Source organism: Anser anser (assembly GCF_964211835.1).
Source record: "Anser anser genome assembly, chromosome: 3".
NCBI classification, from domain to species: domain Eukaryota; kingdom Metazoa; phylum Chordata; class Aves; order Anseriformes; family Anatidae; genus Anser; species Anser anser.
Window position 1 is genome coordinate 21,392,176 of NC_139722.1, and position 17,128 is coordinate 21,409,303.

The following is a 17,128-nucleotide window of genomic DNA, read 5'->3' on the forward strand; positions in this document are numbered from 1 at the left end:
TTTTATAGAAAGAAGGCCATAAGTAAAGCTCCTGTGCCAACAGCACTTGCAAGATAGAAAATGATAAGAAATAGGTAGAAGTCTATTTCCTGGCAGGTAAATTCCTGGTTGGATACTGAATAGTCACATGGGATAAACAATTTAAATCTCTAATGCTTCCAGTTCCTTTCTGTGTATTGAATCTTCTGTCTCGGGGAAGGAGATAAGGTTCATGTGTGAATCCTCACAGCTCAGCAGTCCCCAGGCTTGCAGGACCTGCACTTTCCGTGAACTTTGGTCGTTACCACTCATGCTCACCGGGCAGCACGGGAGTGTTACAGGAGGAAGCAGCAGCCAGGTGTTTGCCTAACTTTCCCAGAGAAGTGCTTTCCTTTTGTTCCTGCCAGAAATCTGAAGTAGACATATCCCAGCTTAAGCCAGGGATGAACATCTTGATACCACATGAGTTAATGTTTGTGGGTTAGGGGTGGATCTGTTTGCTAAATAAATTTGGACCACTGATTCCCACAAAACCCCTGCTGTATGAATAACTGTGTGAGCCTGTCCAGAGCAGTCGCTTCGACACCAGCATGATAAGAGCTGACTGAATCTGTAATTTTGTTTAATGTGGCTGTTACAACATAAACCTAACGAAGCTTGAATACTGGGGCTTATGTTTATTTGTTTTGTATAGCTTTGGAATTAATATAATTATACAGAACGGCTAAGCCATTTTGCTTTCATTATCCAAGATGTTATTTAATCTTCAATCAGATTAGAAGAAATCTGTTATCGCTTTCAAGATAAATTCCTGTAAATCAAGACTCTGTAGTCAGGTCATTTCAAGAGTGTTGGGAATCTTCTTCTGTTATTATTCAGAGCTCAGCTGATGCTGGATTGTATTTAGAAGGACTCTGAAATGCAAAGGGAAGGGCATTCATGAGCTTTGTTGCACATGGCCTGATTTCACAATGTGAAAAACTGTGTCAGAGAGCCCAATTACATCTATGGTCTCAGATTGACTGTCTGCTCACAAGACTAAAACAGACATGATTTGACCAAATCTACACTGTTTATCTCTCTTGTTAGCCAAACAAGATAGTTGGGAATGGTAAATTGCCTGTACTAACTCCCAAAGTTAGGCAAAGGAAACACAGCCTATATATCCTCTCTGTACATACATACAGATCAGACTGCAGGCTCCCCTTTAAGCTTGGAAAATATTTGGCCGTTATGTCTGCACTGAACAAAAACCCTTAGAAAATGAAAGGACAAAACACCACACCTTCAGAGACATCGTGACTGATGGCCATTCAATGCATAGGCTTGTCTTTGGCAAGGGAACTCTTGATAAATTAGTTCATTTTTCCCATCTAAGCTCCACAAGGAGCTCTTAAGTCAGAGAATTCAAGGAGCCCAGAAAAGCTGCAAGAACACAAGCACATTTATCAGCTCTCCTAGATTTGCATACTTCTTGTGCATACTATACTAAAAAGCAATCACCCTCTGGCGCCGTTAGATAGCCTGTACTTTAGCAGTCTCCTTTAGCTATCACAAGTCCATCAAAAACTGAACAGCTTACCCATATATTAAGGGAAAGACTTTAAGCTCTTTAAAAACATAGAAAAATGCCAAGCATTTTAGCAATGGCTACTTCTGTGGAAAGGTGACATACAGACCTTCCTTGGCCAGTAACTCTGCTAGAGAGATCATGCAAAATCTCTTCCAAATCTAAATTAATGTATAGAAAGTACAGGTACAAAATTGTCTTCAGTCATGTCTTCATAGATTACATAAGGAAAGGGGCTAAAGTTTCCAATCACTGATAAGAAAGATTGAGAGATTGCTAGCTACGTCTACAGATTAAGTATTGCATAGACACATAAAATTATCATCCAAATTATTATTATTAAAATCATAGTAAGAAGATGACAGGTGTCACGTGTTACATATGCTCATATGGTACAAGTTCTACCTCTGCAGGTAATAGCAGTAGTATTTTGGTGTTTATCTGATAGATGCATTTCTTTAAATGTTAGGAGCTGTGCTCCTGTGAGATAGACACATTTATTCAGTTATGTATAAAAGAAGATCGATGTTTGGCTGTGGCTTTTTGTGTGTGTTGCTGTCTTCCTGCAACCAGACAGACCATGAGAAGCTGTCCAGCCCAAAGCACTGCTGGAGGTTATTAGATACTGAAAATGTAGAGTGTCTGCTGCCTTCTCAGAGATCCGTATGGTCATTTATGAGTCTCTTCCCCTGGAACTGGGAAGAGGACCTATGCTCAGCTGTGGTGGGAAATACTGCAGTGCCAAGGCTCCCGTGACCATTCTGTTAAGAAAAATGTGTCAAAACGTAGGCCTTAATATAAATATTTTGGGCTTAATCACCTGTTACTATAAAACTTTTCATATATTGTATAGAAAATGAATGACAAAAATAAGGCAAGGCATGGGATTTCCAGCAGTCAGTGTCTGAGCAGGGAACACGCACATAAGCTGGTAGGACATGTTCAGATGTCCTGTAAAGCTTAGACTGAAATGGGGATTGTAGAATTCCTGTGTGTCATTAGGATTTTCAAACATGAATATTATCCTGTTGTTTGATTTCTAAATTTGAGCTTTTATCATGGAAAATGAGACTAGGAGAGATTATAACAGCCTGCAAAGTAGAAGAGCTGAGGTTGTATTGTGATTTGAACCCACATCTCCAGAGAAGACTTTGACCATTGTTGAAAGAGAGACTTTTTCAACCTTCCCTGCTTAGATACTTACACTTTGCATGAGTAATTGAAAATTCACTGGGGATCTCCCTCTTCCTAGATGCATGAGCTTAGGTTTTATAATTAATATCTTCTACTTACTATCTTTAGTAATTTTTAATTAGGCAAGCAGAACAGTTTTCAACAGCAGAATTGGAATGATAATGGGCTAGAGTAGCCATGTTATGGCTACTGTGTTGGGAAGCAGGAAATCTCATTTCACGTCTTGGCTCCACATCTGGGAGGAGAAAATGGCCTCTCACGCTCGCCAGCCCAGCACCCCAACTAGCAGGATGCAGATTATATATCACAGACACCTGCCAATCCTCTGTCGGACATCCAGTAAATCAATGACCTTTCATATTCTTCCTAATCAGGTATGTGCACTCATAGAGAGCCCAAGTGTTAGAAAAAGCAGAGGAAGACATGGGATGCAAGTATGTGCTGAGTCTCTCAAATTCTTGACCACACACAGCAAGCGATGTATGACAGTGTTAGTGTTATTGCTAGACGTGATGCACTGTAACAACAGAAATTTTGTACTGGTTATTTTAGGCATCTACATGGCAAGGAAACAGCAGAGAGAGTTTTGGTGATCCCAGTGACACGTACATGCTGGAAGTTCCCCAGAACATCAGGAGCTGTACAGCGTTAAAGCCTGTATGGGGTTTAGCCTTAGATAATATGTAAGGGATTTCCCATGAGTATGAGACCAGTCTAACACTACTTCCCTATAGGAAAACTGTACACGTAAATATGTTGACGAGTGAGAGATATTGCAGCAATGCTGCCTATAACTTAATTACTTAGAGAAGAGCACGGACCCATCCCTGTGTGGGGTGAAGTAGGAGCTGTGTAGGAGTTCAATTGGTTTGTAAAGGGTTTTGCAACCACTGAGGGATGCAGTTTCATAACTGCAAGCTATGACAGTGGTTACAGAAGAGTGTGGGAACATTTATCCCACTTACACGGGACAGAAGCAACGGTAGGAGACTTTTGCTGAGTGCAAAGTTTATTTTAACAGGTGTAGCATGCATTCATAAAGGCTTCCCTCTGCAACATGGTATCTGTATTTCATTGTGGATATTATAGCTTTTCCACATCCTTGTATACAGTACTCGGTGATTTTGATTCCTCAAACAATAAGTCATTTTTTTTAAATCAATATATTCAATCTCAACATTTTAACACGCAAGTATATTAGATACCAAACTTGGGGTTGGATTTTTTATTTTTGCATGTGTTAGTCATGCCAGAGGTGTCTGAAAGGTGTCTGCTGGTCTAGGCTCAGTTGCACTGCAGGGCCAAAAGGACATGAGAGGGGAAGCGAGCATGTCATGGCTTGTGTCTTCCCCATTAACACTGCCTGGTGTAGTATATGCTGCATTTGTCCTTCCTTTTGTCTTTTGCTCTCATTCTGCTATTCCATTACTTTTTTTTTTTTTTTAAAGAGCTTTAAAAAGCTCTTTGTTTTTAATAAGTTTCCCCATACATTCAAATGAATTGATGTGCTATTAATTGCACAGTCCTATTAAGATTTGTAATGGTTCTTCAACCTAGCAAGTGGTCTATATAGGGTTTCAAAAATAATTCTACTTAAATACAAAGACCACTAGTAACAATAGTGAACAAGCTGGATTGATTTTAGAAGGATGTTGTTTTCTGGCCAAGATGCTAGATTGTTTAATAAACCAACCAACCAGGAATTACAGGAGAAGCTAAAACCCAGAACACAGGAGTGATGCAGGACCGTCTCTACCAAAATCTTTGCTGTCCTTGGACACAGCTGTCTAGAGGCATCTCCAAAGCTGGAGCATCCCATTTCTCTAGGATCTTGAGCTCCCCCTTCTTGTGACCTGTCTTCTCCTTGTTTTTTACCGCCCATTGCCGTTCTGTTACTGCCAGCTTCGTTTTTGCCCTTTGACCACTACAAAGGGTCAAAGGTGTGTCACTGCCACTGGGAACTGGGTGGGAGCAGTAGACAGCAATGACCTAAGCATTGCACGCATTATAGTTTTTACCTGCAGTCATATTGCTGCAGCTCGGATTTACTGGCTTTCCACTTGCCCGCAGCAGGAAAATATGTCCTGCACACCTTTATTATTCATACAAGCAGAGAATTGGCTTGTGTTACCCCCCACAAAAAGACAAATTCAACTGCTTTGCATTTAGCAATAACTTTAATTGACATCTGACTTAGTGTTTTGTAAAACTTCCACTGAGTGGGGAAACTCTTGCTGTCAGATAAGGGTTAGGGTGTGCAGGATTTATTTATTTTTTTGCTTCTCTTGCCTTTGCTTAATGTATCACTGCCAAAGAGACAGGATGGCAGCTGACAGGCTGAGGGAAGGGGGCTGCCGTTTGCTTCCATTTTAGTGTCTCTATGCCTCTGCTGGGCCAGGGGCAAAGCTTGTTTGCTTGAGGCTCTTATAATGCACAACATCTTACTCCACTTTGCAGAAGGAAGGAACACAATGGCTCTCTCTTCTTTGAACACTGTGAGAGTGTATCCATAAATATAACAGCTAACTTCAAGATATTTAAATATTTCAAATAATCTTAACAATTTTTAAAGATCATAAACACATGACCTAAACATATTTGAAATAACACATAGCTGTCTAGCTGCTATACTGATGTACCTTATCAAAGGGGAGACAAGCTCAAACAATTTTGTTGCTCACAATATTTCCTGGCCTTTGAAAGACTCTTCTCCCACTTTAAATGTCATTATCACCATCTAGGATTCACAGCATGCAGGGAAAAGTATTTCACTTATGAAGAAAGGTGAAAAAGGAATAAGACATTTCTTGTGATGTGCACTTTGTGGAAAATCAAAACTCGCATTTCACTTATTTTCAGGCAGAAGGAGAGGAAATTCCTTGAAAGTAAAAAATGTTTCATCCAAAATATCCTGGCTTGTTTCTCATGTTCAAAACCTAAACTAAGCAAAATAAAAGGAAAATTTTCCCTTTTTTAAGTTTAAAAAACTCTTTTTCATCCAAAGCAGTCAATATTTTTCAATTGTGTTTTGTATGTCAATTCTAAACACAGAGCTATTGTCCAAGGACAAAAATGTGTAATATCTGCTTTTGCTAGTGGCTTTTGCATATAGCAAGTAGAGCACAGCAGAGTTTTAATAAAGTCATGAATTGGAATTGCTTAATAAGACCACTTTTACTGATACTCATGTATATTCATTCTTCTCATTATTTCAAATAAATGCAAACGAATCAACAGTCTGAGATTTGTTGTAAGTTCTTAAAGCTCAGAGATACAAGGTACAAGAAATTGGTAAAAGAAGAAAAATAAACACCAAGATGTATGGAGGAATGTGAAATTATGTCGTTTCATTATATAGTCTTTGAACTTCAAATGAAGGAAAGAAAATAAGACAAAATTTGTAAATATGGGGACAGGAATGAAAGTTTAATCTCATTAATAAATTCATCACATCTTTTGGCTTCCTGCTAAGGTTCATTGTCAGAAGAAATAGCCTTCTCCATAAGCGCAGCCTTCCATGAAGCATTTAAATATGTAACAATATTAAACACACTCTTGCACATTTTTGCATGAGCTGCTTTAATAGTGAAGGGCTCCTTAGTAATCAGCTGTGCTTATACCATCATTACTGCCTCTTACTGTTGAGAACATTAATTTTTAGGCATGCTGGTCTGTGAGGCAGCTCTACCTGTATATGCTCATTCTGTATATCCATGAGAACTACTCTCAAAGTGATGTCAAAGTACAACATGAGTTTCAGTCATGCTTATGGCAGGCGTCTTTTCTGGGATTGTTGCCGGGAATAGGAAGAAGTTTGTGTTATGAGGCTTCCTGAGTTCAGATCCGCGTGTCTCAGGGCAATGAGGATGTAAAACAAATGTATGGAAGTTGCAAAAGCAGGTGCAGAGCCATGTTGGAGAGGGAATATTTCTGTTCACTGCTACTTCGAGCAGGTCTTCACTGAAGTGTTAGCCTGGGCTCCTACCCCAGGGCAACCCTTCCCTTGTCACAGTGGGAACATCTCACCAAAGCCTGCTGGCCTTGTCCAGGGCATTGGGCTAAAATGGGAGCAATGCTTTCAGCATGACTGGTGACTCGTCGCTTTGCATTGAGGGCACGGATGAAACCACTCCACTCCTAACACTCAAAAATTAGCATACATTTCCTGCACTGCCTTAGGGAAGTTGGACCGTGACTTAGGTGGTCCCTTGACTGACAGTCATGGTGTGGTTCCAATACTGCGCAGAAACTATGGGTATATCCCCAGAAAAGCCAGACATGCCCAGAGGAGTGCCACTCCACTGAAAACACAGCTGCTCAGGTCACAGTTTAGTACCTCATAGTGGTTTATGCTTGAAGGAGGATAATGTTAGTGCCAGCCACATGGCTCGACCCTTTGGTGATGACACAGTTTCTGGGCACAGCCATCAGAGCGGGGCTCCATTTGTGTAACACTTTTGTTTTTGTTGTTGTAAGCACAAAGGTTATTTCTTTCCCACCCCAAAGCAAAGCAGCCCCCTGTACCAGAGGTGCCCAGATCCCTGCTGTCTGCTTCCACTGGGTGCAGGAGGCATCCATACCCAACTCTTCACCTACGCTTCCTTGACATAAATGGTGCCTAGTACTTTTCTTTTTTTTTCTGTATTCCATCTTTCCCTTTGCATTTCCAACATTTGGTGAGTGTAAATACTGAATATGAGTTGATCACCACAAAAGCATCCTGATATTATAATCCCAAAGGATTAATAGGCAATTTAGAATCATAGAACCATAGAATCATTAAGGTTGGAAAAGCCCTCCCAGATCACCTGGTCCGACCATCCCCCTACCACCAATGTCACCCACTAAGCCATGTCCCTAAGCACTATGTCCAACCTTTCCTCGAACACCCCCAGGGACGGTGACTCCACCACTTCCCTGGGTAACTTGTTCCAATGCCTGACGACTCTTTCTAAGAAGAAATTTAAAAAACAAACGGAAAAAAAAAAAAGAAAGGAAAAAGAAAAAGAAAAGGAATAAAGAAGCTCTCTCTGAAAGCTCTCTCCGACTCGGTTACGAGCGACCACAGGGCAGACCCATCTCCCACCGGGCTCCACGAGGACGAGCCGTGCCCCCAGCCCGCCCCAGGTGACGGCCTCCACTTTCGCATATTTAAATCACAGCAAGCAGCTGCCCTGCCCGCTGGGAGCCGCCGGCACGGGGCGGGCGGGGGGAACCCTGCCCTGTACTTCTGAAGGGCAAAGCAGCGCCGGATCCTCTCGCCGCCGTGTCGCCGCGCCGCCTTACCGCCGACACCCCCCCGACGGCACCGCGCACACCGGCCCCAGCCTCGTGGGGTCCCCCCACTGCCCCCGTCGGGGCCCTGCCCCGGGGCCGCCGCCGGGGCCGTGCCGAGCGCCGCTCCCCGGCGCGGCGGGGCCGGGATTGGCTGCGGGGGCCGGGGGGGGCCGGGCACGGCCGCGGGTGGGGGCGCGGAGGAGGCTGCGTGGGGAGGCACAGCGAGAGCCCGCGGCGGCGGCCGGGGGGAGCCCACGGAGGGTGCGGAGCCTCAGGGTGGGTTTGGGGGGGGATTATTATTATATTTTTTATACTTTTCATTTTATTTTGTTTTATTGGTGGTGGTGGTGGTTTTGTATTTTATTTCTTCTTTGGTGCCTCGCCCACGCAGGACGGGAGGCGGGGAGCCTCGCAGCTGCTATGCCCGCCGAGCCGCTCAGCCGGGCCGTGAAGATGCACGCCATCCCCGACCTGCACTCGTCGCTCACCGTGCGGCTCCTCAGCAAGGGGCCCGAGTACCTGCGCAGGCAGATGGGGGCCGGCACCCCCAGCAGGAGAAGTGCGGTGGAGAGGCTGGCGGCCGACAAGGCCAAGTACGTGAAAAGCCAGCAGGTGATCGGCACGAAGCAGGAACCCGTCACGGTGCTCAGCTCGGCCTCGGAGAGCGGCAGCGAGGCGTGCTCGGTGGAGAGCAAGAAGACCAACAGGGACTCGGGGAGAGGGAAGGGCGCGAAGCCGCCGGAGCGGGCGAAGGTGACCTGCTCGTGCCGTGCCCCCCTGCAGCACGGCCCCCCCATAGCCAGGCGCAGCACCCCCAGGAGGCAGGTGCGGCCAGACTCGCTGGTGATCTACCGGCAGAAATGTGAGCTGGGGAGAGGCCAGAGCCAGGACGGCTCACGAGGGAGTTTGGTGAGGAGGTTCTTCCAAGGGCCTGGAAAGGAGAAGCAGCTGGCCTCCCCCGAGATGCCCAGAGTCATTATGGAGGACACTGCAAGCACTGAGAGCAAAGAGCCGCCCGTGGCAAAGCACAGTGACCACAAGCCAAGCAGCCATGGGGCTGAGCAGACTGCTGCTGCGAGCACCAAAACCCCGGGGCTGTGTACAACAGAGCTTGAGAGACCCTCAACATTGACTGTAGCTGCTGAAGAGGTCAAGGAGGTGAAGAGGAGAGGTCTCCATCGCTCCCAGTCAGACATCAGCTCTCGCTACTCCAAGTCTTTCGCTGAGTTTGATACGTTTTTTAAGTACTGTGGCCTGGAGCAGGAGGTCATTGAGGATCTGGGGAGAGAGAACTTCTCGGTGGTGTCTGACAATGTCTCCTTCAAGATTCGCAGCATCAGCGTGGCGACATCCGAGAGCGACTTCACAAGGCACAGCGGGGACGAGGGGCTGCTGGAGGACGAACTTACCGAGCAGGTCCCGAGCAGCACCTCGGTGATCGAGCGCAACGCTCGGATAATCAAGTGGCTGTACACATGTAAGAAAGCCAAGGAGACTAACAAGGCGATCCAGGAGTTGGCATGAAGGCTTCTTTCAGCGTGCATTGCAGCCTGGCAAACTCAAGGTGTGTGCAAAGCCTCGCCCTGTTGATTTATACATTTATCTTTCCTCTTTAGCGAGCACTAGACTTTTCATAATTTATTTTAGTCTTTTTATGAACGGTGGTGGGAACCTGTATTTTGTAGACTACTTGTCACAGTACAGCATTTTTTCAAAGCAGAAATCTGGGGCATTGCAAAGAACAAAATGCAAACAAACAAATGAGTACAGCTCGCCAGACTGAGATCAGACCCCCTATGAGAAATCAAAGTGTCGGTGTCTATGAGGGCTGTCTGTCTTTTGCAGACTTCTACTTTGTAAATAGTTTGTTTTCTGCATTTCTGTTATATTAAGTGCTGAAAAAAAAAACTTAGAAAAGTATTCAACCCTTAATTACAGCAGCTTATATAACAGACTGAACTGAAACTATTAACAATTAGGAGTACACTTTATTTATACCGTAGTGCTACAGCTTCCCCTCCTTACTTTCCCTCACTCTCTCCTTGTTCCCTTCTTTTGCTTATATATAGGCACCCCCAAGTATCAGGCAAGCAAAGCAGAGCCAGTACTACTGCTATCAGTCTTCTTGCTGTGCGGACCATATAAGTTTGCTCCAGGTGATCCCCTAGCATATGTTATCTGTCCTGTTTGATTGTAGTGGATGTGGCTCTTCTGAAGTGGGCTTTGCCGTGCGGCTTGGTACCGGTGGCTAGAAATGAGTTGTGTGGTTTCTTTTGTATAGAGGGGTACTTGGCTGTGTTAAACTAAAGATAAGTTATACAAATGTGTGGCGTCGGGGTTTGGGAAACAATTACTTCACACGCAGAAGTAGAACAAATTTAGCCCTAGCGAAATCTGATATCCTGGTTTTAGTCAAAGCTGTGTTTATTTTGCATCTGATCTCAAAGAGCTGTGTTCCTGGGGCCTTTGGTACTGATGGTCTAGTAGACAGTTTTTTCTCCTTCCAATACGTGAAGCCCTTAGGACAAGTACCACAGTATGGTCTTTAAAAATTGCATGAACAGTTCTCGATGTGAAGGATTACATGTATGTTTTCTGACAGTTTGTAATTGGTGCGTGAGAAGAGCATCGCTTAGTGCAGGTACAGCTGTTGAGGGTGAGTGTGGGCCTTATGAACGGGGACCTATGAAATGCTCGAGCCTCTTTCTTATGTGGGTGTGGGGCTGTCACTCCAGATTCCTGTAATCTATGAAATGCAGAAATCCATGTATTTACTTAAAATAGTTTTAATTCTGTGAAAAGTGGATAATTTTTAAAATTTGTATTTTTCTTGAAAGGATATTTTAGTCCTGCAAGTAGAGCAAGGAAGAAGAGAGAGACATTTTTGCACCACCATTTCAAGCTGCTTTAGATAAGAGCAGTTGTCAGGTGTCCGCCTGACGACTTAAAGAAGCGTTGTTATGTGACAGATCTTTTCCCAAATTACGTCAGAGAGAAGAAAGGGCTCTTCTGATCATTCCTCCTTGCTCATACCTCTGTGATAAAAGGCAAGGGAGACACACAAAACAAAACAGTGCAGGTGGCCAGTTGTGATGCTTGCTGCCACTGCTGGCCTCACAAAACACTGAGGACGGATGGCACAGCTCGCTCTCCTCCACTGCAAGCAGGAGCCACGTAACAAAACCAACCAAATTTCCATGAAGGGAAGCAAAATAAAAACCTGTCTGCTCCTGCATGGCCTTGCCAGCAGTAGGCACCAGGGCCAGAACAGCAGTTGTCACCACAGGACGCCAGAGCCTTCTCAGGAGGGAGCAGTTGGGCCTTTCCCCATCCATTTGCATGGTGCTGAGGATGTCCAGGAGATGTTGGTGACCACCTCAAGGAGCATGCAGTCTTCAGAGGCTGAGGACAAGAGGGTGCTTCACCAGGGCAAAAGCCAGGGCAGGAAGGGGAAAGTTGTTATCCAGGGGCTGAGCTGGTGCAACTTCACAAAGGCTTGGTCGATGTCTATTTATTTATTTTTTTTAACACCTAAGACAAAATAACCATTCAGAAAGAGTGCTAGCCTAACAGTGTGGTAAAAAGACCTCCATGAAGTTCAAGGGACAAATATGATCATTCTGCAGTAATTTTAATTTCTAGAAACCACATGTTCTAGGACAGATTTTCCTTTAGCTGTTCTGTACCCCTAGCAATGGTGCAGTCTCCCATTTAAAGTGAAATCAGAGTAGAGCACAAGGGAATGCTTTATACTGGCAGCAATTTTCTTTGGCACCAAAATTCTGGCAGTCGAGGAAACATTAATCCACAAGGTTCATATTATAAACCTAATTTTAAACATAATACTAGAGCTGACTCTCAGCTGATACACCTCAGTAGTAGGGCTATGATTGTTTTCAGGTTAATTTCTGGACGCTTTCTGAAAAAGAAAATACCAGTTAGGCCACAGAACCAGAAAAAGTTCAGAGAGGTCAGCTAAAAATACCAGGGCACAACACCTGGAATAAGGGACAGGAGTCACCAAGTTTTACCATATGTTAAATATTACAGTTACCAGGCAAAATTTAAGCTATCTTCATGTGATCTCAGGTTGAGTCCTCTAGTTATGGTGTTTACATTAATGTATACTCAAATGTTCATCTTTTCATTCAGTTCTACATTTTCTCTGACAATGCAGCATCAAGTTAGATACATACATTTTTTACAATATCCACATATTTGGCTTTGTGGCTCTGAGACACATTCTTGAAGGCACCTCATTTTACACAGAGGCTTGAAAAGTGTTACAGCTTCTTTGGAGAAAGAAGCAAAAGCTTGTTTTCCTAAAATCTAGCTTTTATTACATGTAAAACACCTCTTGAGAACCGCATAGCTTGTATGGGCCGGTGAGCACCTCATTCATATTTTATGTTCTCCATTTAATTTTTCATGAGCTCTCTGGAGCCTGGTGGGACACTGCGTAAGTAAAACAACTACCTGAAGTCAGGTTCCCTGACACGTCTCATCAGAGTGATGAGTGCAGAGTCTGAACGTGGGCTGTGGGCTTCAAAACACAAATTTCCTCAGTGAGATGGGCATTGCTGTTTCACAGTATGCCTGAACTGTTTCACAGTTGCCTGAATTCACCTCTGCAGTTCACTACTGCTGGCTCCTCTCGCTGTCAGCCCTGCTTGACTCCAAGAAAGGGGTTCACAGGACATCCTCCTTCTTGGCTTGAATCAGGATTATTCAGCCTTGTGTTTCAGCATCATTCTTACATGAATGTTCATTATTCAAGTGGAGATCTCATGGGAGGGGAATTTACTATGTTGGCAATAACGGTAAGCAGCTGGATAAAAGCCTTGGAGTATCACCTAATGCTGTTTGATATGATAAATAATAAATTGCACTTTTTTTTTTCTCTTTCATCAGAATCCTTGACTTGGAAGTTGAACAAAACCAGACACAGGAAGAAACTCTTCCCTCATCTGGCTCATGGCTATTTGGTCCAAGTTTAGCATTTTCTTCTTGCTTCCTTCCCTCACCCCCATCCCCTGGCAGCCTCACTCTTGTCACAAGCACAAAGGGTGTCCGAGAGCATGACAACGAGCTGAAATCGTGAACTGTGCCACGGCGAGGAAGCAGGAAATGAAAGCTCCTGGCAAAGCAGAGCATGCTGTTGGCAGAAATATCCAGCATCAAGTCACCGCCCCAGGATGTCGCTCCAGGATGTGGCAGAAGGTCCGTGTCGTGCACCCGTCTCTCCCCAGCAAAGAGTTTGCCACCAGGGATGGGAGGAGAAAGTGGGGATGAAGTGGCAGTGAGCCCCAGGTCAGACCTCGCCCTGCAGGCCGGCTGGCTCCACCCAGCCGCTCAGAGGCCCTGTCCCACCGGGGCTGTTTGACCAGGGCTCATCCTGACATCAGGAGACATTGTTTGCCTGGCTGGTGAGGACTGTGGCAGCTTTATCTGGTGTGCTTGGCAAACATGCTGTAAGCTAAATCCCTGCCAAGCCTCTCTTTAAGGCTGTTCATTGCACACTGGAGTACCTTTTGTCCATCTAGCTTGCTCAGTCGCACAGCCTCCTCAGCCAACAGGGAGGAATAGCTTCTAAAATACTGCCTGAGTTTTTTTCAGAAGTGCAGTTCTAAGAAACAGGTAGTCAAAAATTAGAGAGGGTTTGACATTGTTTTTGCCGTGCTGCAGAATTGTACAATTCACATTTACATGGGCTCCTCCACTGTGCTTGCAACCTATTTCTGACTCTACCAGAGAGGGTTTCGTTCCAGTGCTTGGCGGCTGGTGGCTCAATACCTTTTGTTTTATGCACCATGAGTGGGCTTACAGAACCACAGTAGGAAACTATCCTAGGCTATGCAAGGCCACACTTCCCTAGTGTGGGTCTGGAGTAGAGCTGTACTCAGGATGTGCAGGCCAGCATCCTTGCACTGTGACATCTCGCAAGAGGATGTGCTACGGCACAGGCACAACCATGCTAGTTGGATGTTCTGATGGGAAAAGATCCAGTGTAGACAGCACCTCACTCAATATCACCATTAAAATGCTTCATTTGAACTGGCCAAGAGAAACGTGTTTCAAAATCTGATAAAAAGTACTTTGGATCATCAGTGTAGGGAATGGTGCCTTCTGCAATAACTCATGGACCTTGCTGGCTATGTCCCAGATACTTAATGCAATCTGTCGTTACTTAATAGAGAATGTTTGAGACCAAAGCATTTCTTTGTGGATATTACAAACCACAAAGTAAAATAGAAACCAATGTAGGCCCATTGCCCTTTCAGTCACACCAAGGCCTATCTGACAGCTGCACAGCAAGGACTCCGATGGGGCGTACTGCAGAGGTTAGACATGTGTTGCCACAGGCATGGTGTCCTGCTTGCAGCGCCAGACTTCACCTGGCCCTTAGACCTGAGCTGTGAGGAGTCCAGAAAAAGGAGCTGTCATTCTCTGCATTTCTCTCTGCTCGCACACCGGCAGCTCTCGAGGTGCCACTTCTGGCCCAAAACGGCTGCCAGCACAGCTGGGTGGAAGCAGAACCCAAATGAGCACTTGAGCTGCATTTTTAAAGCGTTTGTTGCTCTCGGTAAATAAACCTGTAGGAGAGGAAAGGGCAAGAGTGAGCAGCAGTACTCCTAGAAAACATCCGACGTGGGAGGCCCAGTTTCCCATTTGAACTTACACAAACTCGGCACGCTGACAGTCACCCCTGAAGCGCTCATCAAGTGCTGCAGCTGATAGCAGTTAAATTCACAACAAGATGGCTGGGTTGCATTTACATATGTTTTAAATGTGCTTGTCAGTCACTGGATAGTTAGTTCTCAATTACAGCAACAGTTTGAGAATGCAAGGCATTTGTCTTCTTTTTCTAGTGTCATATACTAAGGACTGCGTGTCTGAAGTTGTCTAGATAGGCAGATAACGCTTACCAATACAGTAATTTTTGAACCTGTTTTAAACTTAGGAGGAAACCAAATAGTTTGCATGAGTGAGCTTCTGCAAATTTAGAAAGAAGCTAGCGCACAGGGATATCCTTGTTAAATAATGAGATTTCTGTGTGCTTCTGTTACATTATTATTTAAGGATGATTCTCAGAAAACTACAACCCAAGATGCTGCTAATGTGATTTATGCACTGAAAGTGCAATTTTTAAAGGGGCACAGACTAGGTTTATTAGTCCTGAACATAACCTGCTGTATCTGTTCTTTTCATGCTCACTTTGCAAAGTGTTCAGGTGCTTTTGTCAGAGATTGATACCTGCTCGCCTTTGAAAATATGAATTGACTGTAGATGGTTCAGAGCCCAGGAAAAATCTTTTGCATTACAAATCGGTGCCCCACCACAACACAAGGGAATTATTTTATTTGGTATCCAAGGAAGATTTTTAGTTTCATTTTCAAACTTCTGTTTGTTTTCACTTTTTCAGATGAGCGGCTCTCAACTTTGAAGTTAAGATTATAATGCTAGGAAAAAAAATAGAAGATGCGTTGGTAGTGTGCTTTCAACGGTAGAAATGTTCAATTGGCTTGAAGGTACTGAACATCAGCTTTTGTCAAAATCAATGAATGTTTCCTGGCACAGATTAGTGAAACCAGAACTCGCCCCATTCTGAATATTTTTTTAATTCCTTATTTTTATCTTTGTGGACAGTTTAATGTGGTCGTGATGACTTTCCACATTTATATGTGGCAAAATTTCCCTTGCTTTGTTCAAGCTTTGATAGGAACCCTGAGCCCTCTGAGATATCATTTATTCCCGAGAAGATGTGGACCTAACTAAGATCTTACCCTGGTAAGCTATGGATTGCCTTTATTTAAAAATATCTTCTGGATAAGCTAATAACCTACTTTTCCCAGTATGCCAAGAAAGGCAGCAGATGACAATCATTCTTTCTCCGTACCTCTTCTGAATGGATGATTTGGTGCTTATACCAAAGATTGGTACTTCATTCAGCTCCTGTTACTGTTACATGGGATGGCTTTTTCTTCCATCTGTTGGGTGTTTCACTCATATCCATCAAAATGAGAAAAAAATGCTACTGTTAGCCACTACCTGTCTTTTCCCAAAAGAAGTCTTCAAGATGTTTTTACTACTTTGCTATAAAAGACAAGATTTGGAAGGGCTGTTTTTTTCAACTTTAGTGATAAAGTGAGGTAAAGCAGGCCATTGAGGTAAATCAGAAGTTTGGAAATGGGTTTCTGTTCTTTTGGGAAACCTAAAACTGGGGCTGAGGACAAAGACAAATCATAAATTGAATGATTTTGTCAAATGGAGTGCAAGTGTGCAGTGCTAACTGCTATTTACACCCAAGTGTTTCAATGTGCTCCAACCATGTGATGGGACAATATCCGCAGCTGTAGCATAACGTGAAAGGTACAAAGTCTGATTTTTATGGCCTAAACGTTAATATTTGCAATAAAGACATCCAGTAGAGACTGTAATCCTTGCAATATATTGTAAATATTACTGTACAGAGATCTATATGTATCAAATACAGATTGTTCTATTATACATGTATTACTTTTCAAAGGGAGATAGCCCTCGTGTTTTGTGAATTTGGAGAAACATTACAACGATGGGCATTAAGCAGAAGCTTCCCTGGATGGAGGCTGACCTGTCATTGCCTCATATGAAGTTTCTTACATCTTTTGAATCTTGTGAAATAGAGTACTGGTCAGATTTGGTATGCAAGTTCCTACGTTTCTGTATTTATAGCCATATAAATATATTGTGTACTATTGAGTGCATACAAATAAAAATAACACACTGAGAGTGTTTTGTTTTTTGTTTGTTTGTTTGTTTTTTCTTGAAAAAGTATCCTTTTATTTTTCTTTTTCCATTAGTGTACCATTATTTTAAAGCTAGTATCCCACTACCCAATTACTTTCTCTGAGTGAGGTTACAGGTGTGCTATACCAAGATCCCTGGCTGAGAACCAAGGGTTCTTGGTAAATTTGAAATACATGAGGCCAGGGTTGTTTCACAGTAATTTAATATTTTCATTCTAGAATATGGCTAAAAGATGCACCGTTTGTTTCTGAAGGGCAGTATTTTTTTCCAGACTTTGATAATATATTTGATTTTCCTCACTGTCAAAAACTATCGTGTGCT

At 43.7% G+C, this 17,128-nt stretch overlaps 1 protein-coding gene across 4 annotated transcripts; it reads left to right on the forward strand.

Moving 5' to 3' along the window:
• The first annotated feature begins 7,943 nt into the window (after positions 1–7,943).
• On the forward strand, positions 7,944–16,791 carry FAM110C (family with sequence similarity 110 member C). Of its 4 annotated transcripts, XR_014581186.1 has the most exons (4): positions 7,944–8,296; positions 8,412–9,584; positions 12,932–13,240; positions 15,444–16,791. XR_014581186.1 is itself a non-coding variant. In XM_083828011.1 (3 exons), exon 2 carries the CDS (start codon positions 8,441–8,443, stop codon positions 9,542–9,544), a length of 1,104 nt encoding a protein of 367 aa, XP_083684137.1. In that variant the 5' UTR covers positions 7,944–8,296; positions 8,412–8,440; the 3' UTR covers positions 9,545–9,584; positions 12,932–16,791. The 4 variants fall into 4 exon arrangements, 3 of the variants coding, with proteins under 3 accessions (XP_083684137.1, XP_083684139.1, XP_083684138.1); XM_083828011.1 differs by having other exon boundaries at positions 12,932–16,791; XM_083828013.1 differs by having other exon boundaries at positions 7,944–8,281; positions 12,932–16,791.
• Positions 16,792–17,128: the final 337 nt, after the last annotated feature.